At 39.0% G+C, this 23078-nt stretch overlaps 1 protein-coding gene across 1 annotated transcript; it reads right to left on the reverse strand.

Moving 5' to 3' along the window:
- LOC106867899 (dynactin subunit 5) lies at window positions 1–21745 on the reverse strand. The gene is made up of 7 exons (XM_014912967.3): window positions 21663–21745; window positions 15221–15289; window positions 12029–12147; window positions 8604–8715; window positions 4466–4568; window positions 3577–3708; window positions 1–2156 (listed from the first exon to the last, which is right to left on the reverse strand). The coding sequence occupies exons 1-6, from the start codon at window positions 21708–21710 to the stop codon at window positions 3608–3610; spliced, it is 552 nt and encodes a 183-aa protein (XP_014768453.1). The 5' UTR covers window positions 21711–21745; the 3' UTR covers window positions 1–2156; window positions 3577–3607.
- Between the last annotated feature and the right edge of the window lie 1333 nt (window positions 21746–23078).

Genomic DNA, 23078 nt, shown 5'->3' on the forward strand with positions numbered 1-23078 from the left:
TTTTTATAAGTTAATTTATTTGTCTAAATTTTACAATGAGTAGGAGGCAAAAATAACATCATGCATTCTGTTAATATACAGTGTCCTGTAAATGAATTATTTTTAATAAATATGATCCAAAACTAATTTTTCTCTTTTTCACCAGTGTTTTTTTTTCTCTTTCAATTAACCAAGAAATATTCTTAATTTTGTGATTATTGAAGAAGGATTAAAGAATAAGATCTAATGAAGGATTAGCACATAGGACTATGTTCCTTAAGGATGTAATTTGTCCAGTGGATGAGATGAAGAGAATCAGAAATACTTGGAATTTGTTCAAGGTCAATTCAAAGAAGTTTTACAAAAGTAAATCTTAAATTGTTTTTTAACAATAATTAAAACTGCAAAGAAACAGACTTGCATGAATATCTGCATTCTTTGATACCATCAACCATTCCACCTCTTGAAAAAATGTTAATGTGGGGAGGCTCAGAGATGACTTGACTTGTTACAAATAACAGTCAAATCCCTGTTAAACGCCTGCCAACTGGCTTAAAAAAAAGGAAGAAAAAATTACACCTGGAATGTTTAAAATTCCAAAATAAAAAACAGAACAAAAAGACAAACGTGTGTACTCTGAAACTAGGACCAAAGGTCTGTTCATTTATTAGTTTACAAATGTTCAAAATGGTTGAAAAAAAAAAAAAAACCCACTGATTACTATTTTACTGAGATATTTTAATTAATGTATTTATTCAATGAATAATTTGTTGAGCAACTGTAGGACACAAATAAAAATATGACCCCTTCCATCAAGAAAAATTAAATAAATATATAATTGATAAAAAGAATTGATCAGAAAGATTTCTAATTACCTCATTGCATGAAATAAACAAAACAAGCTGGAGCAGAATTATGAAAATTATTGTGTAGCAGGAAATGTTAACACTTTAAAACTGCAGACAATTGTAGAATTCTCTATGACTGGAAATACATTCTAAAATTTCTTTTAGTTTTGAAAATAATAATGCCAATTATTTAATTATAATAGTGGCACAAAATCAAACAATTTCAGGGGAGGAGGCGGAGGAGGAATTGATTAGATCCTTGCCAACTCTTACCACCATAGCATGTTACTTATTGTATTGGCCCCTATTCCCTCCTCACCTCTGGAAGGATGAAAGACAATTAACTTTGGTAGGATCTGAACTAAGAAATATAATTAAATGCTGTAATGTGCTATACATCACCATTTTTTATACAATAATAATGGTTTCATATTTTGGCACAAGGCCGGCAATTTTGGGGAGGGGGTAGCTGATTACATTGACCCCCAGTGTTCTTATCTTATTGACCCCAAAAAGGATGAAAGGCAAAGTCAACCATGTTGGAATTTGATCTCGGTGCAAAGACAGACGAAACACCGCTAAGCATTATTATGCCTGGCAGGCTAACAATTCTGCCAACTTGCTGCCTTGATAATTATCCTTTCTACTATAAGCGCAAGGCCTGAAACATTGTGGGAGGGGTGTCTAGTCAATTACATCAAGCCCAGTGTGCAACCCAAAAAAGGATGAAAGGCAAAGTTGACCTTGGTGGAATTTGAATTCAGAACATGAAGAAGGACAAAATGCTTAGCAGCATTTTGCCTGGCGTGCAAATGATTCTGCCGGTTTGCCATCTTAATAATAATAAAACAACCAATAACTGGAGTTGGATGTGAAAGTACAACAGCCTGTGGGTTTATGTGTTGGCTACTCACATGCTACAGTAAAGCATAAGTTATTGGTGTTTTTGTTTGTGTGGTGCCAATACATTTGTTAAAGTTTGGAATCTAATGTACGGCACCAATAGAACAAGAATCTGTTGCCTCACAAAATGAGGTAAATACAAACCACTGATTGTACTGAAAGAAAAACCAACTGCAATTTATTTAAACCATAAATTGATTCATAAAAGTATGAAAGAAAACAGAAGCTTTAGAATCTGATAAAAAGAGGAGGAGTTCATGTGATTTAGCTTTGTATTTTCAAAGTAAATGATTTTATTTTCCAGCAAAATGTGAAAGCAGGTAGCACAGTATTTTGACAATGTTTGGTCTGATAAACAATAAATGGAACAAACTGTTGCATGTGTGACTAAACTTGTTCCACTTTCACCACTGAAATGAATGTAATCTGGAAGAAGACAAAAATAACAATTTATTGATGCAATGATGTTAATTTAAAGCTATTTACTGTTTTCAGAAAAAGGATTTCAAATTAGAATATTTTCAGTGTTGTTTTACAAAAAATTCTCAGTAAAGTACACCAATAAAGTCTAAAAACTCTTGAAAATTGGAAACTGAAAGAAATCAATGAAATTAGATGAAACTTATTAAAAATACTGACGAATTTCGGCAGAATTAAAAAAAAAAATTTGTATTTTCTATTTTAGTTGTGAGAAATAATTAGAAGAAACTTGCCTTTCAATTTTATAAAATAAATCAATTTACCATTTGATTTTTAACACAAATAAGGACAGCTTCATTCACGGCCTTCAACACACTTTAAAGGGCCTTGTTTGAAATATCAAAACTTCCTTCTTATAGTAAGGCATAATACCAGATACACTTAATATCCCATTAACCCTTTAGCATTTAAACTGGCAATATTTGACCCCAAATTTTCTACCTGTTTTATGTTCAAACCGGGCAGGTCTGGATTCACACCTCCCTAAGAACATCATTGTAATAATAGACTATTACATCTTTGAAATCTCAAAGCTACAAGATAATGCATGATTAATTTAAATCAATATGCAAATATATAAGTATTGTACTTGACAAAATAATGTGAATTCTAAAGGGTTTCCATCACTATACCTTTCAAAAGTAATAATGGTTTTAAATTTTGGCACAAGGCTAGAAATTTCAGGAGAATGTGGACTAAGCGGATTACATTTGACCCCAAAGCATAACTGGTACTTATGAAAGGCAAAGTTGAACTCAGTGAAAGTTTGTCAGTCTATATGTTCTGAATTCAAACTGCACTGTTTTGCTAGCTCCCTGCCTTCCTTTCGACAAGATTCAGTCAGGATCCTCAGCTGTAGTCAATTGCCTGAAGAAACTGGAAACCACAGAACCAGCTCTTTATTGATGCCATTTGCATCAGTAAAGACTCTAGTTTACCAGATTTGTCAAACTTCCATTCTTACTATGCCTAAACAATGCCCTGGGTTTCTTCCACCACACACGTATATAGATATCTACTTTCTGTTTACTGTCACCAGCTCCTTTGCCTGCAATCCTTACACTCCACATTATTCCAACAGATCCGAACTAAACACGACACACAAACTTAGTGGATGAACAATTGGCAGAGACCGATGCCACACAAATTGGCACCCGTGCCAGGAGTACACATAAAAACACCCTGGTGTCATGCAAATGGCATGTATAAGCACCCATTACACTCTTGGAGTGGTTGGTGTTAGGAAGGGCATCCAGCCGTAGAAAACCATGCCAAATCAGACTGGAGTCTGGTCAAATCATCCAACCCATTCCAGCATGGATAATGGACATTAAATGATGATGATGATGAATTGAAATATACTTACATGAAATATATATATAAATAGGGAGATTTTTCTATTTGCTTTTATTTAGAGGCACAAAGTTCTGATAAAAACCTTTGGTTACATCAAACATCATTTCAAGTGTACACTCTGGTAGTTCTCCGCAAAATCGACCTGTAAATAAAGTGATCAAAATAAATTACATCAAATATCAATTATGGATGTGAAAGGAATTTAAAGTTTTCTAATGTAGCACAGTGTGGAGATGCAATAATTTAGTGAAATAATATTTCTTTGCTTTCTTTTAAAAACATTAAATTTTGGTAACTTTATTGCTCTCAATCTTCTGAAGACATTCTTTTGCTTTATATATTTTTTAATATCACCAGCACAAACAAAAATATCTGCTCATGCCACCATCATCATTTAGTGTCCCTTTTTTCCAAGCTGGTACAGGTCAGATGGATTTGTTGAGGCAGATTTTCTACAGTCAGACACATTTTACAATGAAGACAGGAAATGAATGGCATTGCTTATTATGATGGGGATCTTGTTTACAATCCTCATATGATGTGAAGACAAGGGGGCATGTATACACACACACACACACACAACAAGCTTCTTTCAGTTTCTGCCTACGACATCCACTTGCAAGGCTTTGCTCAGCTCAAGGCTATAGTAGAAGACATTTGCCTAAAGTACCATGCAGTGGGACTGAACCCAAGACCACACAGATGGGAAGTAGGCTTCTTAATCACACAGCCACACCTGCATCTTGTTTAAAATGAAACATATTCTTGAAATAGAAAACAAAAATGTTTCATAAATAACATGAGAAACATGTGGAGTACTTAGCCAAAAGATTAAAGTTATTTAAAAAGTATTAATGGGTAAAATAATATTGAGGAATTAGTGGAGCATAAGCACATACCAGGTGAACCAGAAAATAGGGTAAAGGGGGGCACAACTGTTTCTGGAGGCAAGACAGTATTGTCAGCAATAGCACAGCAGTCTTTCAAGATGCATCGGCGTCCCTAATGGATGACAGGCAAAAGAGAAGACAGAAAAGATTTATATTGAATAATTGTTACATTTTATAAAAATGACTTTTCAATTAACACATACAAGAAAAAAGTATATAAAAATAGAACAGTTGGGTAGAAATAAAGATTCAAAGCTATAAATTTAGGAAATAAAATGTCCCACTGTTATATTTTATCTGTAACTGAGAAAATTATTTTTCTGTCAATGTAATACGTAAGGGGAAGTAAGTACTTTGATAAAATGTTTTCTGATTTAGTTGACTCACAAGGTCAGTAATTTTGGTGGGGGTCAGTTAAATACCTTGACTGGTACATTATTTTATTGACCCTGGATAGATGAAAGGCAGAGGTGACCTCAGCAAGATTTCAATTCAGTATGTAAAGGAGCACTAGAAACATGTTAACGTTTAGTTTAATGCTCAGATAACTTGTAGACACTTCCAGAGTTCAGTTATTGGAACAGAATAAGTCATAAGATTTGCAGAAGTCATAGCTTACAGTGCTGGACTTCCGTGTAATATTGAATAAACACCAGACAACACCATTCAGAGTTGTAAGGTGGTAAGCTCGCAGAATCGTCAGCATGTTGGGCAAAATGCTTAAGAGTCGACGTTGTCTTTCATCTTTTTGGGATTGTTGGAATAAATACCAGTTGTGTACTGGAGTTGATGTAATCAATTTCCTTCCTCCTCAAAATTGCTGGCCTCAAAATAGAGAAAATCAATGAACTAGGCCCTGACCAGATGCTCACAACCCTCTGTTAGCTCGTTAAGGCAGCTGGTAGATTACTGGTGCTTGCATTATACAGAGGGATATGAGAGATGACACTCTGAGTTGGACAATCCTTAAAGACTGGGTGTCTTTGGTCTAACTCTGTTGTGAACCTCTTCTCAATGTGGTGCTGGGATGTGGAAATGACATTTAAGACCAGTTTTACTTTTTTTAGGATGGTCAAATTACAGTTTATTGCTTCTTTATCTTTCATTCTTACAACTCAAAGAAATAAGGAATATGGCTCTTGTGCGGGTGACACAAGAAATTTTTTGAGCGAGACCGTTGCCAGTGCCACTGGACTGGCTCTTGTGCAGGGCCGTTGTAGGATTTTCGAGCGAGATCATTGCTGGTTCCCCTGGACTGGCTCATGTGCAGGCGACACATGAAATCTTTCGAGTGAGATCGTTGCCAGTGCTCCTGGACAGGCTCTTGTGCGGGTGACACAAGAAATTTTTCGAGCGAGACTGTTACCAGTGCCTCTGGACTGGCTCTTGTGCGGGGCCATTGTAGGATTTTCGAGCGAGATCGTTGCTGGTTCCCCTGGACTGGCTCATGTGCGGGCGACACACGAAATCTTTTTTTTTGTGCGGGTGGCACATGAAATGCACCATTTTGAGCGTGGCCGTTGCCAGTACCACCTGACTGGCCTTCATGCGGGTGACACGTAAAAGCACCCACTACACTCTCTGAGTGGTTGGCGTTAGGAAGGGCATCCAGCTGTAGAAACTCTGCCAAATTAGATTGGAGCCTGGTGTTGCCATCCAGTTTCACCAGTCCTCAGTCAAATCGTCCAACCCATGCTAGCATGGAAAGCGGACGTTAAACGACGACGACGTATACGAGTATTGAGGAATTAGGCTTTTGCCCATGCACAGCAATTAATCTCACACAATGTATGTTTCATCAATCTGACACTCACACCAATGGATGTATACTGACTTATAAGTTAGTAGAACCATAAAAATAAATAAATATATACACTACCAGAACTAGAGATGAAGTTTCAGGTATGGAAGCAAAGTCTAGAATCGAAGGGCCTTAAGAGTTAACCTAGCATAAACCAAAGTCTTAATAAGTAGGAAAGCAGACAAATCAAAAATCCTTTCAGATAGATGGGCCCTGCTCTATCTGTAGAAAAGGCGTAGGTAGAAGCTCCATAAGATGTACCCAGTGTAAGCTATGGACACATAAGAGGTGCAGCAATATCAGAGGAAGGTTAACAGGGAAAATAGCTTTTGTGTGTGGAAGATGCACAGGTACAATAAACACAGAAATTGTACAGAAAATAGACTGCAACAACTGTCAGTGGGGGTAAACTAGAGATAGTTGATAACTTCTGTATCTAGGTGACCAAGTTATTAGCGGTGGTGGATTTTTGAGAATAAGATTAGGCTGGGCAAAGTTCAGAGAGCTCCCACCTCTGCTGGCAACAAAGGGCTTCTCTCTCAGAATGAAAGGCAGATTGTACAACGCCTAAGTGTGAACAGCTAGGCTACATGGAAGTGAAACATGGGCACTGACAGCTGAGGACATGCGTAGGCTTGAAAGAAATGAAGCTAGTATGCTTCACTGGATGTGCAATGTCAGTGTGCATGTTTGACAGAGTGTAAGCATCTTGAGAGAAAAGTTGGGCATAAGAAGCATTGGATGTGGTGTGCAAGGGAGACGACTGCGCTGGTATGGTGATGTGATGCTTATGGATGAGGACAGCTGTGTAAAGAAGTGCCAGTCTCAAACTGTGGAGGGAACCTGTGGTGAAGCATGATCTTTGAACTTTGGGCCTCAAAGAGGAAATGACTAGTGACCGAGACCTTTGGCAATATGCTGTGCTTAAGAAGATCCGTCAAGGTAAGTGAAATCGTAGTCATGACTGATGCTGGTGTCATATAAATGGCACCTGTGCCGGTGGCATGTAAAAGCACAGATTATGGTCTTGGAGTGGTTGGTGTTAGGAAGGGCATCCAGCCATAGAAACCTTGCCAAATCAGATTGGAGTCTGGTGCAGCTTTCCATCTTGCCAGCCCTGGTCAAACTGTCCAACCCATGCCAGCATGGACAATGGACATTAAATGATGATGATGATACAGAAATAAATGTTTAAAACTCATACCTTTCACAAAATCCACACCATGCACAAACAGATGTTCTCTCTCACATACTTAAAGAATCGACTTGTCACACAAATGTGCACCCATACACACACACACACACACACACACTCTTTCTTTTGCTCTCCCTCCCCACTCCCACAAACATTCTCACTGACATCCATATAAATATAGAAAGTGCAAACTAGAAAACAGACCTGGAGTAGAGAGAGAGAGAGAGAGAGAGAGAGAGAGAGAGAGAGAGAGAGAGAGAGAGAGTTGCAAATGGCAATGGAAGGACTTCAACAAACTTAGCAGATTGACTGACTGACACTGAATAATTAATCAAATAATCAATTAACTAATTGGTTAAATATTAACAAAGCCATGTAGTGAAACATGGGCTGTGACAGCAAAGAACATACGAAAGCTTGAAAGAAATGAAGCCAACATGCTCCACTGGACATAGAGTGTCTGTGAGCATGTATGACAGAGTGTAGACATCTTGAGAAAAGATTGGGCATAAGGGGCATCAGATGTAGTGTACAAGAGAGACTGGTATGGTCATGTGATACATACGGATGAGGACAACTGCATAAAGAAGTGCGAACCTGCAATTGTGGAGGGGACCTGTCGAAGAGGTAGTCTCATGAAGATATGATTAACAAATAACAATAAAAGAAATGAAATGGAACCAGTGTGTATAGTTATTATTGGCATAATGACCCTCCCAAGATACAACAGAATATGTTTCAACACACACTTTTACATCTTGCAAAACAAACAAATAAAGTGATGGCTTGTTGCCAACTTAATGTGACAGCCCCAGGAAAGGGAAGAATGTTACTGTTATTTAGCCCCAAGAAACACCATTTGAAAATTTAAAGACACAGAATGCTTGTGTTACATAACCAACTAGAAACGGTGTTTCCTGGGGCTAAATAACAGTAACATTCTTCCCTTTCCTGGGACTGTCACATTAAGTTGGCAACAAGCCATCACTTTATTGTGCTGTTACAGCATAACTCTCTCTTAGAAATTTAGAAATGTAATATTTCTATTTTTGTAAACAAATAAATCATTATTGAAAATAATATCCAAAATGGCAATTCCTTGATTCTTTGAAGAACATTCATTTTCTTAAAGCATCAGAATTTTTACTCACAATAACACAGTTTTTGCCGACTTGAACAAAAGATCCAACTTGTGCTGCGTTGATAACAGAATCTTCACCTATGAAGACATGGTCTCCTATATGGAGAGGGAAAAATGCTACACTGGAAAAAGACAAAAATATTAAACACATGTTTAAAACTTGATAATAATAATAATAATAATAATAATAATAATAATAATCTATAAAATCAGGACAAAATCATAAATTTATAGAGGAAGAGAAGGAGATTCAGCTCAGCTCAGAGTCTCCTACCCCAGTATATGATTGGTGTATTTGTTCTCTCACCCAGAGTGAAAGGTAGACTGTATGATGCATGTGTGTGAACAGCCATGCTACATGGTAGTGAAACATGGCCCATGGCTGTTGAGGACATATGTAGGCTTGAAAGAAATGAAGCCAGTATGATCTGCTGGATGTGTAATGTCAGTGTGCATGCAGGACAGACTATAAGTGGCCTGAGAGATGACTGTGCTGGTATGGTCATGTGCTGCGTATGGATGAGGAGAACTGTGTGAAGAAGTGTTCCCTAACAATGGAAGGGACCTGTGGAAGAGGAAGCCCCAGGAAGACCTGGGATGAGGTGATGAAGCACGACCTTCACAGAGGCAATAACAAAAGAGACTGCGACCTCTGGAGATATGTGGTGATTGAGAAGACCCGGTAAGTAAAGTGAGATCACAGCCATGGCTGATAACAGTGTTGCATAACCAGCCCATTTAAAAAGGAACCTTTGAATCATTGGGAAACATGCTGTGCTTGAGAAGACCTATCAAGTCAAGTAAAATCAAAATGGAAATTGTAGTTGTGGCTGATGCCAGTGCCACTTGACTGGCCCCTGTGTCAGTGGCATGTAAAAAGCACCCACTACACTCTCAGAGTGGTTGGCATTAAGAAGGGCATCCAGCTGTAGAAACCTTGCCAGATCAGATTGGAGCCTGGTGCAGCCTTCTGTCTTCCTAGTCCCCAGTCAAACCATTAAATCCATGCCAGCCTGGAAAACGGATGATGATGATGATGATGATGTTGGTATGTGCAGGAATGGTTGTGTGGTAAGAGGTTTGCTTCCCAACCACGTGGTTCTGGGTTCAGTCCCACTGCATTGTTCCTTGGGCAAGTGTCTTCTACTGTAGCCTCAGGCTAACCAAAGCCTTATGAGTGGATTTGGTTGACAGAAACTGAAAGAAGCCCATCGTGTGTGTGTGTGTGTGTGTGTGTGTCTTTGTGTCTCAGTTTGTATCCCCACCACCACTTGATAACCAGTGTTGGTGTGTTTATGTCCTCATGACTTAGTGATTCAGTAAAAGAGACTGATAGAATAACTACCAGAATTAAAAAACAAAAAAGTACTGGGGGTTGATTTGCTTGACTAAAATACTTGGAGGCAGTGCCCCAGCATGGCCACAGTCTAATGACTGAAAGAAGTAAAAGATATCAATTTTGGGGATGAATGATAGTGAAAGTGTTTAGCAAAAGGATTCCACCTCAGAACACACGAATGGAATGCAATCCTGCAAGCCAAACTGAACTCTAGAATGTCTTCCACTGAACAATTATTATTATTGAAAAATATTGTTTCATTTAACACAAGACAAATCCAACTTCTGGGACAAATAACTGAGTTTTATAAAAATTATGAATGCTTGGCTGACATTTATTAGGTGCCACATAAAGAGCAGCCAACACATTCTATATAGTGATTGGTGTTAGAAAAGGCATCCAGCCATAGAAACTATGCCAAAATAGACAACTGGAGCCTGCTGCAGCTCTCCAGCTCCTGGCAAACAGTCCAACCCATGCCAGCATGGAAAATGGACATCACATGGAATCAAAAAGTTCCCAGACCAGTTATGTTTAATAAAGGAATAACTTATTTACCTCAGTTTGAACATCATTTCCTTTGAAACAGTCACCTTGCAAAGCAATACTCCGGTCCCAGCATTCCTGCCTGGAAGTCATGGACCTTCTGCAATTTGCTTTGGATCAGGACAACAGTGTTAAAATGGCAACCTTTGAGTTACCTTTTTCTCCTGGGGAAGGGATGGAAGTCTGCAGGTGCTAAATCTGGGGAATGGGGTGGGAGCAGTGGTATGGTGTTTTTAGTGAGAAGAGCTTGGTGACAGGGTGCATTATTGTAGCAGAGAAGAATCCAGTTTCTCGTGCTCCATAGATCTGGTTATTTTCGCTGAACATCCTCCCTCAAATGCTTTAGAACATTGCATTAGCACTCTAGATTGGTGATCTGGCTCTGGGGGTATAAATTCTTTACCATGGACATTGAATAATCTACATCATGTTGTAATAAAATGATGTGCATGCTCTTGATTGAGCTGTGGGTCTGTTGGACCTTCTTTGGTTGTGGAGATGAGGGGCTGCATCTCAAGGTTGTACCCATAGACCCAACTCTTGTCCCTGGAGGTGATTAGCAACATGATGAATGAGTCATCAGTGGCATGTTGATGGAGATCTTGATTGACTTCGATGCTCTGTTCTTTCTGCTCAGAGGTAAGCAGGCCGGGGACAAACTTGGCAGAGACATGCCATATGTTCAATTCAGATGTTAGGATTATCTGCAGGGACCCATAGGACAGGCAAACCACATCAGCAATGTCGTTGATTGTCCTCCAATGATCCTCATCCACATGCTGATGAATTTTCTCCACATTTTCGGGGGTAACACTCATGGCAGGTCTTCCAGATTGCTCATTGTCTTCCAAGGACATTCTTCTACTTTTGAAGTGCCTGTGCCACTTGGAACATTGCACATGACCCATTGCCTGGTCACCCTAAGCTTGCCAAAGCATGCTCAATGTCTCTGTAGCAGACCTTCTAAGTTTAATGCAAAATTTCATGGTGGCTCTTTGTTCCTGTCCATTTCACAACTTGCGAAATAAACACAGCAATGTCACGCAATACACTGCCTCACGAATGAAAGTCACTGCTAACTCTCACTGCACACACAACTATGTGCTGTTGTCCTGCTACAGAACTAGTCAAAATGATCCCCAACAAATATTTCAACCAAATCTTGGATTAGATCACTGAGAATAACTTAACTATGGAATATTACATTCGTTAAATAGGTTAAGAAAATAAGGGTTTTTAGAGGGGAGTTGTTCAGGTTATCATTTCTCGAATATTATCATTGGATACAAATAATTTCTACAATAACTATATTTACACCATGTTGCCACCAGGTAGATACACATACAACCAAATTAGCACTCAGTGGATAATGACATTGCTAGAAGTTTAGAGATAATTGTTTCTAGTTCAAATCTTGTCCAGGCCATGTACACATCCGAATATAAGACATCTGACGACAACTGGAGATCCAATCAATGAGAATATAGTGTAAGTAGAAATGCCAAATAGCTTGGACTAATAATAGTTCAGAACAGAGAAATTTCTCTTACCCTTTGCTAAACTTCTTAAAAGGTGGTCTAATCACAGCTTTAGCACTGATTATACAATGTCTGCCTATTCTGACATTGGCCAGGTCACCACGAATGATACAATCCGACATGATGATGGTCTGTAAGACAAGAAAGAAAATTCAATGACAAACATATTAAAATAGACATGGAGTAATTTTAAATCTGCTCTCAACTTTATACAAAAAAGAAAGAAAGGAAATTTTAGAAAGAAAAGATGTTTCTACCTTTAAATAAGACAACTATTTAACTTTATATCACAAATGGAAAATCTAATTATAGAAAATCATTTTAAGGAAAAGGGTAGAATAGTTTGGGACTGGAAGAGTATTTTAGTTCCAGCTGTTCACTTAATAAATACATACATATTAATTAATTAATTAATTAATTAATCTGGTTTTCTAAGGAAAATTTAAAAACAAATGAGTTTACAAGTTTTATTTATATAAAAAAAATGGATCACAATTTAATGGTGGGAGGGGGAAACACCCCAGAACAAACGGCATGTTCAGATGTGCCCCGCAGACATGATTGGAGAATGGCCAGCAACCACCTCACCTTGTGGGGCTCATTTCTCAGAGGGGCCACAGTTATCCCAATTTTGCAGAAGAGAGGAAACAAAAGTGTTTATCAGCAAATTTATAGATGCAATGCTTGGATGCAATGTCCAAACAAATGTGTTTGGGAATATGAAATAATAATAGAGTTTAAATCACTGAAATTGTTGAAGAGTCTTCCTTATAATAAAAATAATGAAATGATTTAGTGATTTGGTCATTGATCTAATGAAGTAATATCAGTCTTTAGATCCGCCGAAATACACGTTTATGCATCGGCTGTCGTCCTCTTATTCCATATGACAACACTGAGGTAACAGGAAGCTGACTAAAAAGTGGAAACCTGTTAAGAGATCCTTATTTTCCTAATCAAGCATATATTGTAGGGCTAGGGTGGAATCAATCTTCCCTTTCAAGTGTAGTATCTTGAAAGAGGACCAATTCCTTAACTGGCTTCTACTAAATTAAGTTTCATTCTAGCAGTAGTACTCAAAATACCAAGTTAGTAAGTATGTAGTACATTAACAGAATAGCTCAATAAATCAATATAAACATACAACAAAAGATATAGGTCAATCAGTATATATATACTAGAGAGGTATCAAACTACTGAACCAGGCCAAGAAAGTTACAGAGAGGGCTTTAGCTCAATCGATTCGAAATAGAATTAAACTAGATGAGATGCATTTTGGTTTTGTACCTGGGAAGAGTACCACAGATCCCATCTTCCTAGTGAGGCAGCTGCAGGAAAAATATTTGGCCAATATCCTGAGCTTTCGGTGACCTGGAGAAAGCTTTTGACAGAGTTGCACGTTCTGTTATATGGTGGTCTCTAAGGAAGTTAGGAGTAGAGGAGTGGCTTGTTAGAGCTGTCCAAGCCATGTACAGTGGTGCTGTCAGGAAGGTGAGAGTCAGCCATGAATATAGTGATGAATTTAGCGCTTAGGTAGGGGTTCATCAGGGCTCAGTTCTTAGTCCACTCTTATTCATCATAGTCCTCCAGGCCATGACAGAGGAATTCAAAACTGAATGCTCATGGGAATTACTATATGTTGAAGACCTTGCTCTTATTGCAGAATTGGAGAAGAAACTTCAGGTATGGAAGCAAAGCCTGAAATCGAAGGGCCTCAAAGTTAACCTAGCTAAGACCAAAGTTGTTAATAAGAAAGCAGATAAGACTCTAATTCCCTCTGTTGCCAACTAAAGGACTCTCTCTCAGAGTGAAAGGTAGATTGTATGATGCTTGTGTATGAACAGCCATACTCCATGGTAGTGAAACTTGAGCTCTGAATGCAGAGGATATGTGTAGACTAGAGAGAAATGAAGGCAGTATGCTCTGCTGGACGTGTGGCATCAATGTGCATGAATAACAAAGCACAAATGTGTTGAGAGAAAAGTTGGGGATAAGAAGAATTAAATGCAGCATTCAAGAGAAGAAGACTATATTGGTTTGGACATGTGATGCATATGAATGAGGACAGGTGCATAAAGAAGTGCCTGTCACAGAAAGTGGATGGCACCTGTGGAAGCAGGAGACCCAGGAAGACATGGGATGAAGTGGTGAGGACTGATCTCAGGATGTTGGGACTCACACAAGAAATGACACTGGACTGAGGTTACTTGAGAAGACCCAGCCACATCAGTGAACCTGAGGTCTAGAAGTGTTGTGTCTCATAATAAAACTATCACACACCCTACCCCAACAAACCAAACTTCACCCCCCACTTCCCTTTCCTCACATTTCCTCTTCATACACTATGATTATCTCCCACTCCCCAACTCACTGTATCAGTGCATCTCCCCCGTCCCCCTCCTCATACCCAGATTCTCACCAGTCACAGTATTCCCCACTCCCCAACCCAGTCCTCACTACATCGCTGCTTCCCCCTGTTCCCTCCCCCTCTATATACCCAGATTCTTTCCAGTCCCTGCATTCTCCTACTCCCTACTTGCGACTCCTTGGCAAATACCCTGCCAACACCTGCCACAGATTCATCTCCCATCCATGCCCTGATCTTCCTTCCTTGAAAGTATACCCTGGCACTTGCTGCCATCCCCCCTCCTGCTCTTGCTGTCTCCTACTCTCTCTCTCACTGGCTGAGTAATCATGTATCTCTTCTACAGCAACAAACCTGTTTCTGCCCCTCATTCTTGAACACTCTGTCTCCCTCCTTTCCTTGCCCTTACCATGTATCCCCTTTACAGCAGCACAACTCTTGTTACTTCCCACTCTCTCTAGGTAACTGTTTCTGCCCTCATTCTGTAGATTTAACAGCTGTTTCTAGTACACTGTACACATAGGATAATGTAGAGTTCAATTCCCTTTTTTTTTTCCATTCGAATAAACCAATTTATCTATGTATGTTATACTGAAATTCTTTGTTTATTTTTCTCTTTTTCTCAATAAGTCAGTCAGTGTGTGTGTGTGGGGGGGGGCGAAATAATGATCATGATCTTTGATGAGGCAATTTGATGATGATGATGATGATGATGATGAGGAGGAGGAGGTAGTGTAATATGGCTTTGACCTTTGCAGGATTTCTTAAACTGGTGAACCTAATAATCAGAATATTTGTTAGAGCTGCATTGAATAAAGAAATAATTGGAAATGACTTACCTTTCCATTAAGAACAATATTTTGACTGCCGCACAGAACAGATTGACGACTGACTTTATTCCCAGAAGCCTGAAGAAGCATGAAATATAATTACTGAAAAGAACTACACACACACACACATATATATACATAAATATACATCTCGTCACCTGTATAGTTAATTAGATTATTCAGGAAGGCGTATCTCCAGTGGTATAGCAGCATTATAGTCAGCTGTTATAAGGGTAAATGAGATACCCTAGATAGAAGTATCAAACTGCTGGAGCAGGTCATGAAACTTGCAGAAAGAATTCTAGTGTCTCCAATTAATTAGAGACACCATCTTCTTAGACAACTGCAGGAAGTATTTAGCCAAGAGTAAACCATTATACTTGGCATTTGTTGGTCTGGAGAAAGCTTTTGATGGAGTCCCTTGTTCTGTGATATGGTGGTTTCTGAGGAATCTGGGGATAGATGAATGACTTGTGAAAGCATACAAGTTATGTACAGGGGTCCTGTTAGTAAGGTGAGAGTTAGCAATGAGTACAGTGATGAATTTAGTGTGTAGGTAGGCATACACCTAGGTTTCGTTCTCAGTCCCTCCTATCCATCATTGCCCTCCAGACCATAACAGAGGAATTTAAAACTGGAAGCTCATGGGAACTACTATTTGTCCCTTTGTCACACTTTAGCCTTTCAACACTTGGCATAAAGCCATCCACCTCCATCTTTCCCCCTCAAATGCTTCCTTTTAGTAGTGAGAGCTTTTTCCCTGTTTTTTTTTTCTTTTTCTGCCTTGGAAGTTACATGGCAAACTCACTAGAGCCTGTAGCAAGAAAAAAAGCACCCAATATTCTCTGTAAAGTGACTGGCATTAGGAAGGGTATCCAAGCAAAGAAATCATGCCAAATATGACATTAAAAGCTTAATGCATCCCTGCAACCAGCCAGTTCCCTGTCAAACTGTGTAACTTGTGCCAGCATGAGAAAATGGATGTTTGATGATGATCTGCTACAAAGGTAAAGGTGATGCCTTAAACAGAAATAATTACAGTCATCAGATTGCTGGAGCAGGTGATGGGAGTCAAAGAAAGGGTCATAGCTCAATTAGGAAGAGAGTTAGTGCAGAAGAGATGCAGTTTGGATTTGTGCCAGGCAGGAGCATGACGGATGCTTTTTTCCTGGTTAGGCAACTGCAGAAGTATTAAGCCAAAAGTAAACCTCTGCACCTGGCTTTTGTCGACATGGAGAAAGCCTCTGACAGCGTCCCCCGATCCCTTATCTGGTGGTCAATGCAGAAGTTAGGGATAGATGAGTGGTTAGTGAGAGCCGTACAAGCCATGTACAGGGATGCTGCCTGTAAGGTGAAGGTTGGCAACAAGTATAGCAATGAATTCAGTGTACAGGTAGGAGTTCAACAAGGCCCAGTTCTCAGCCCCCTCCTGTTTATCTTAGTCCTCCAGGCAATAACAGAGGAATTCAAAACCAGCTGTCCCTGGCAGCTCCTCTACACTGATGAGCTTGTTCTTATAGCTGAATCACTTAGAGAAGACATTTCAGGTGTGAACAAGGCCTAAAGTGCCTTAGAGTTAATTTAGCAAAAGCCAAAGTCCAAGTAAGTAGGAAAACAGACAAATCACAAGTCCTTTCTGGGAGATGGCCCTGCTCAATATGTAAGAAGGGTGTTGATAGAAACTCCATACATTGTACCCAGTGCAAGCTTTGGACACATAAAAGGTGTATCCCAGAAGGTTAATGGAGAATATAGAGTTTGTGTGTGGCAAAAGTGTTGGTGCAATAAGCACAAAACATGTGCAGACAATGGACTCCCTCAAATGCTCAGGAGGATCATTAGAAGCAGTAGATAGCTTATGTTATTTAGGAGACCAAGTCATCAGTAGTGGAAAAGAAATGGGTAAAGTTCAGAGAGCTTCTACCTTTGTTGGTAATTAAAGGCCCCTCCCTCAGATTGAAAGGCAGATAGTAAAATTGCCTGTGTACATACAGCTAAGAAACATGACAGTGAAACATGGGCCTTGACTGCAGAGGACTTGTGAAAGCTTGAAGGAAATGAAGTGAGTATGCTCCACTGGATGGGTAATGTCAGTGTGCATGCACAACAGAGTGTAAATGACTTTAGAGGAAAACTGGGTATAAGAGGCATCAGATGTTGTGTGTAAGAGGGAAGACTGTGATGGTTGGGCCATGCAGTGTGCATGGATGAGGACAGCTGCATAAAGAAATGCTGAGCTCTAATTGTAGTGGGTACCTGTGGAAAGGATCTTCAGATGTTGGGTCTCACTGAGGAAATAAGAAGGGACTGGGAAATGTGGCAATTTGCTGTAACTGATAAGATGCGTCAAGCCAAGTAAAATTGTTGTCTTTCACACATGCACACGTTCAGGTGCTACCACATAAAAGCACCCATGTTGGTACTGTATAAACACACCCATGCTGGTGGTGCCAGTGGCATGTAAAAAGTACCTTGTACACACTGATAAGTGGTTGGCATTAGGAAGAGCATCCAGCTGTAAAAACCATGCCACAACAAACAACTGGAATCTGGACAGCCCCCAGCTGGCTAGACCCATGTCAAACTGTCCAACCCATGGCAGGATGGAAAGCGGACATTAAACAATGATGATGCTGACGTCATTTATTGCATACTAGGCAATGCGTGTTGTTACCAAAATTGGAATAGTGTAGTGCTTGTCCTCCAGTCAAAGTTATTCAAAATTTTGTAATTGGATCAAGTTTATTTTATACATTTGATTAATTAATTTATAGATCTATTAATATTGAAATTGTATGCTAATGAGCTGCTGATCATGAACTACTTGGTCCCTGTAAACTGATGCATATTATATCATCATCATCATCATCATCATCCTCATTTAACACCTCTCTCCCATGCTGGCATGGGTTGGACGGTTTGACAGGAGCCGGCCAAGTAGAAGCCTATACCAGGCACAACATTATAATACCAAGCCGAGCCCCATGGACATTCCACAGTTAAGGGTGATGTTCCATTTACATAAAAAACGCAGCAGTAATTTTATTCCTCATTTGAAAGTTCTACATTTTTGAATAGGACCAGTGTCTGAGATTGCATGTGCTTCTTCTAACTCTGCTGAACATAAGAACAATGGCCATTGGTCTCTGTTTAGATACAACTGGCCATATTGTGACTTTTTGATTTTCAGGGTGGACAATACAAGTTGTATAGTAACTTAGTCCTTTAACTCTGAAACAATGAGGTCCCCGTTCTTCAAATATAATTACTTTCAATCCAAATGAAGTAAAAGAAAATACACAATTGTAGCTTCTAAAATTTTAATGAAGAAAGATTGATTCTACATTTGCCATCATTTTATCTCCACTTTCCATGCAGGTAAGAGTTTGTGATTAATGTTCTTGATGAATATATATCAGTGTGAATAATATCAGTGTGTATGGTTGACAGAGTTTAAGCATCCTGGGAGATAAGTTGGGCAGAAGAGGCATCAGATGTGGTGTGCAAGAGAGACGCTTGTGCTGGTATGGTCATGTGTTGTGTATGGATGAGGACAGCTGTGTGAAGGAGTGCCAATCTCTAACTGTGGAGGGAACCAGTGGAAGACATGGGACGAGGTGGTGAAGCATGATCTTTGGGCCTCATGGAGGCAATGACTAGTGACTGAGACCTTTGGCAATATGCCGTGCTTGAGAAACCTGTCAAGTCAAGTGAGATCATAACTGTGGTTGTTGTTGGTTTCATGGAACTGGCACCTGTGCTGGTGGCACATAAAAAGCACCTTCTGTATGCTGAGCTTCACAGAGGCAATGACAAATGACATTGACTTTTTGACGTACACTCACACAGAAGATGTAGAGAAATATTTTTGTGGAGATCATTTATAGTTTCATCATTTCTGATTTTATTTTATTTCATTCATTTGACATTTGTAATCTCTTTGTTGTTTTGATTTAATTTTCTCAATACAACATTACATACAAAAATAAGTGCTGATCAATTATACCACGTGGTCAAGAGATGGGGTACAATCGTAGTCAAGAGATGATGCCAAAAGGCGTTGGGAAGAAGCAAGGGTAGGGAGACAACAGGAAATGGCTGAGATGACGGCAGAACGACTGCAGGATAATGGAGTCATGCAACAAAGAAGGAGGCAAGGAGAAATTGAGGAAGATAGGGATGCACGTCTCCAGGATGTGAGACAAAGAACAAATAGTAGAAGAGTTGCAGAAACACTGGAGATGAGGGCTGCACAGTTCTTACACAACAGATTGAAAGAAATGAAGCTAGCATGAACCACTGGATGTGTAATGTCAGTGTGCACACACGACAGAGTGTAAGCGCCCTTAGAGAAGTGTTGGACATAAGAAGCATCGGATGTGGCAATAAGAGAGACGTTTGCGTTGGTATGGTCATGTACTGCGGATGGATGAGGAAGTGCCACTCCCAAACAGTGGAAGGAGTCCAGAGTAGAGGGAGAGCCAGGAAGACATGGGATGAGGTGGTGAAGCATGACCTTCGAACAGAGGAAATGATGAAAGACAGAAACCTCTGGAGATATGCTGTGACTGCGAAAACCCGGCAAATAAAGGTGAGATCACAGCTGTAACCTACACCAGTGTCACATAACCAGCCCACTCAGAAGTACATTGGATGCCATGCTTGATGAGACCTATTGAGTCAAGTACATCAACATCAGCAATATCAAAATCAAAATCAAATGGAAATTGTAGTTGCGATCCTTTTGCCGGGGGCATGTAAAAAGCACCATCCGAACGTGGCCGATGCCAGTGCCGCCTTGACTGGCTTCCATGCTGGTGGCACGTAAAAAGCACCATCCAATTGTGGTCAATGCCAGATCCTCTGGCCCCTGTGCCAGTGGCATGTAAAAGCATCCACTACACTGTCGGAGTGGTTGGCATTAGGAAGGGCATCCAGCTGTAGAAACACTGCCAGATCAGATTGGAGCCTGGTGCAGCCTCCTGGCTTCCCAGACCCCAGTCGAACCGTCCAACCCATGCCAGCATAGAAAACGGAGTTAAACGATGATGATAATGAAGATGATGATTCAGAAACAATAATATTCAAACTTTCTATTTTTTATCAGTTTCTATTAATGTGTCAAACTTTAACAACATTTAATTGAGCTATCCATTAAATTGTTTTACTTTGAAACCACATTTTCTTAAAGTTAGTTTTATTTAAATCTATCCAGAAGTTCTGAGATATCATAGTTATTAGAGTGCGTTGGATTTCATATTGATTATTCAAGTGGTTTTCTGCCAACTTCATAAATACAGAATCTTCCTTTTTGATTTCAATTTTTCTTGACTGACTTTGGTTGCAGTTAAGAAGGGCATCCAACTGTAGAAACCATGCCAAAAACAGACAACGGAGTGTGGTGCAACTTCTGTCAAACCATCCAACCCATGCCAGCATGGAAAACGGATACTAAATGATGATGATGATGATGCCAAATGCAGGACATCTCGATGGTGAACCATTAACACCTCTCGGGAGTTTATAGGGCTATATCACGTAGTGTGTCGTTTCCTTATTTATGACGAGCAACGATATAGAGATCCCCACGTTCGCTTTATGTGTTACATATAAAACGAATATAATGGTACGACATTAAAATATTCTAACGATAAGTGGCAACAAAGACTATATACATATATTTGATATTTTTGGACTAATGGGTATATGTTGATCAGTGTGTGTGTGTGTGTGTGTGTATATATATATATATATATATATATATATATATATATATATATATATACACATACAAAACAGTTGACAATTATCATTGTACAGAATACTAATTCATATAAAGTGCAGGTGGTCGCAATGGAAATTCTGAAAAAGGAAATCTAAAAGAAACAATCTATCCTCTTTATATATAAATACAATATATTCCTTAATTAACGTCAATATTTACACATTACAATCAGATTATCATCAAAGTTTGCTAACGAAAAAAAAGCTGAAATAAATGCTGGCGTTGTTTAGCCTTGGCCAGAATTAGTAAAAGAAAATCTACAGGTGAAGCCTTGCCATCTGTGACCATCTCATCTTTCCTCACTCATACATTCTGCCCTTAAATTATATTTCCATCTCATCTCCACACCCCCTACTAAGCATTTTCCCCTTGATTATTTTATCCATCATTTTAAAGGACGGTTGGGTGTGGTTTAAGATATATTTCGATTAAATCTAACAACCACGCAGCACCTTCCTCATTGGTTAGAAAATACAGAAATCCTGAAAAAGGGACGAGATAAAGGACCTAATGCTTCGAGCAATTCCTTAGACTCAAACCTTAAGTAGTTTCTTTGGATTTCAGGTTTTGCCAAGACAAAATCCTGATGCCAACTGTGACATGTCATGCATCGACATTTGCCGCAGAATCTAGTGAAACTCATCAATACCAAAACCATTTCCTTACCGTTTCGATGTATTCTGTCACGTCATATTTCACCTCAGGAAGTTCCATTGCTCCCAGATTTCAAAAGGGTCACCAGGTTATCTACCCTTGTTTAGACGGTGTCAACTGAAAATAGGTTCCGTTTAATGATTTGGGTTTTAAAAAAAAATTCAGAATTAACAGAAATACTTCTTAATTATATAAACTTAAGACAATTTCTTCAACAGCATTTATAGTATCTATATTATTTTATTTAAATATATCTATTAATTTTCTGAACGGTAATATTTTCTCTATGTATATTACGTATGTTATTTTTCAATAATTTATTATCATTATTATGTGATGAAAACTAACAACTTATTTTGCTGGGTACGATGGAAAAATCGATGTAACCAGCTAGTTTTCTACCTCAAATTGCAAGTTTTGTGCATTTAGCACAAAAACAAAACAAAAAAAATTAATATTATTTTTCATTTACAAGGAATAAGTGGAAATTATGAGATAAATATTGAAGGAGCTCTCTGATTGGACTTGTATATTGTAGTCGAATATCAAAATGCGAACGTGGAAATAAAAATGCTATTACCGTGATTCTCTTTTAAAGAATATAAACATATTTTAACCATTTAATTTTTGCCAATTCATCATTAAAAGAAATTTTTAATGATGTAAGGGAGATTACTCTTTATAACTTTTAACAATTACTCCCCTTTAAAATTATCCCACCTTCCTTTCACTCTAACCTTGCTCTCTCTGTCTGTCCCTGTTTGTTTGTCTCTCTCTCTCCTTTATCTTTTATCCTTTACTTGTTCCAGTCATTAGACTGCAGCCATGATGGGGAACTCTAGTTGAACGAATCGATCCTAATGTTTTTTTTTCTTTTAGCGAAATACTTATTCTATCTCGTTTTTGGATTTGGTTTGCAATATTTTTTATGGGAGTTCGTGTGTTGAAGCATATTCTGTTGTGCCTGGGGTGAGTCATTTTCTTTTGGTGCCATATAATTTAACACACTCCCCGGTAAATTCAAGACTATTGAAAAGGTTGCATGATGCAACGAAAATTTTAGGAAAATAAAAATAAGAAATAAGTGGAAATTTTGCCAGGGAGTGTGTTAAATTATATGGCACAATTTATTGTATCGGTTTCCTTGTATCGGTCTACTAAGTTACGGGGGCGTAGATACACTAATACCAGCTTCGTTCAGTTTCCGTTTTCCAAATGTATTCCCAAGGCTTTGGTCGGCATGAGGCTATTGTTGAAGACACTTGCCGAAGGATCCACGCAGTGGGACACAATCCGGAACTATGTGATTGGGAAGCAAACTTCTTACAAACCAGCCATACTTGAACCTCTCTCTCTCTCTCTCTCTCTCTCACACTCTGTTGCTTTTTGTCTTTCCCTCACTTTCTCTCACTCCATCTCTCCCCGTTT

This window comes from Octopus bimaculoides, chromosome 1 (genome assembly GCF_046866305.1).
Source record: "Octopus bimaculoides isolate indiv1 chromosome 1, ASM4686630v1, whole genome shotgun sequence".
NCBI lineage: Eukaryota > Metazoa > Mollusca > Cephalopoda > Octopoda > Octopodidae > Octopus > Octopus bimaculoides.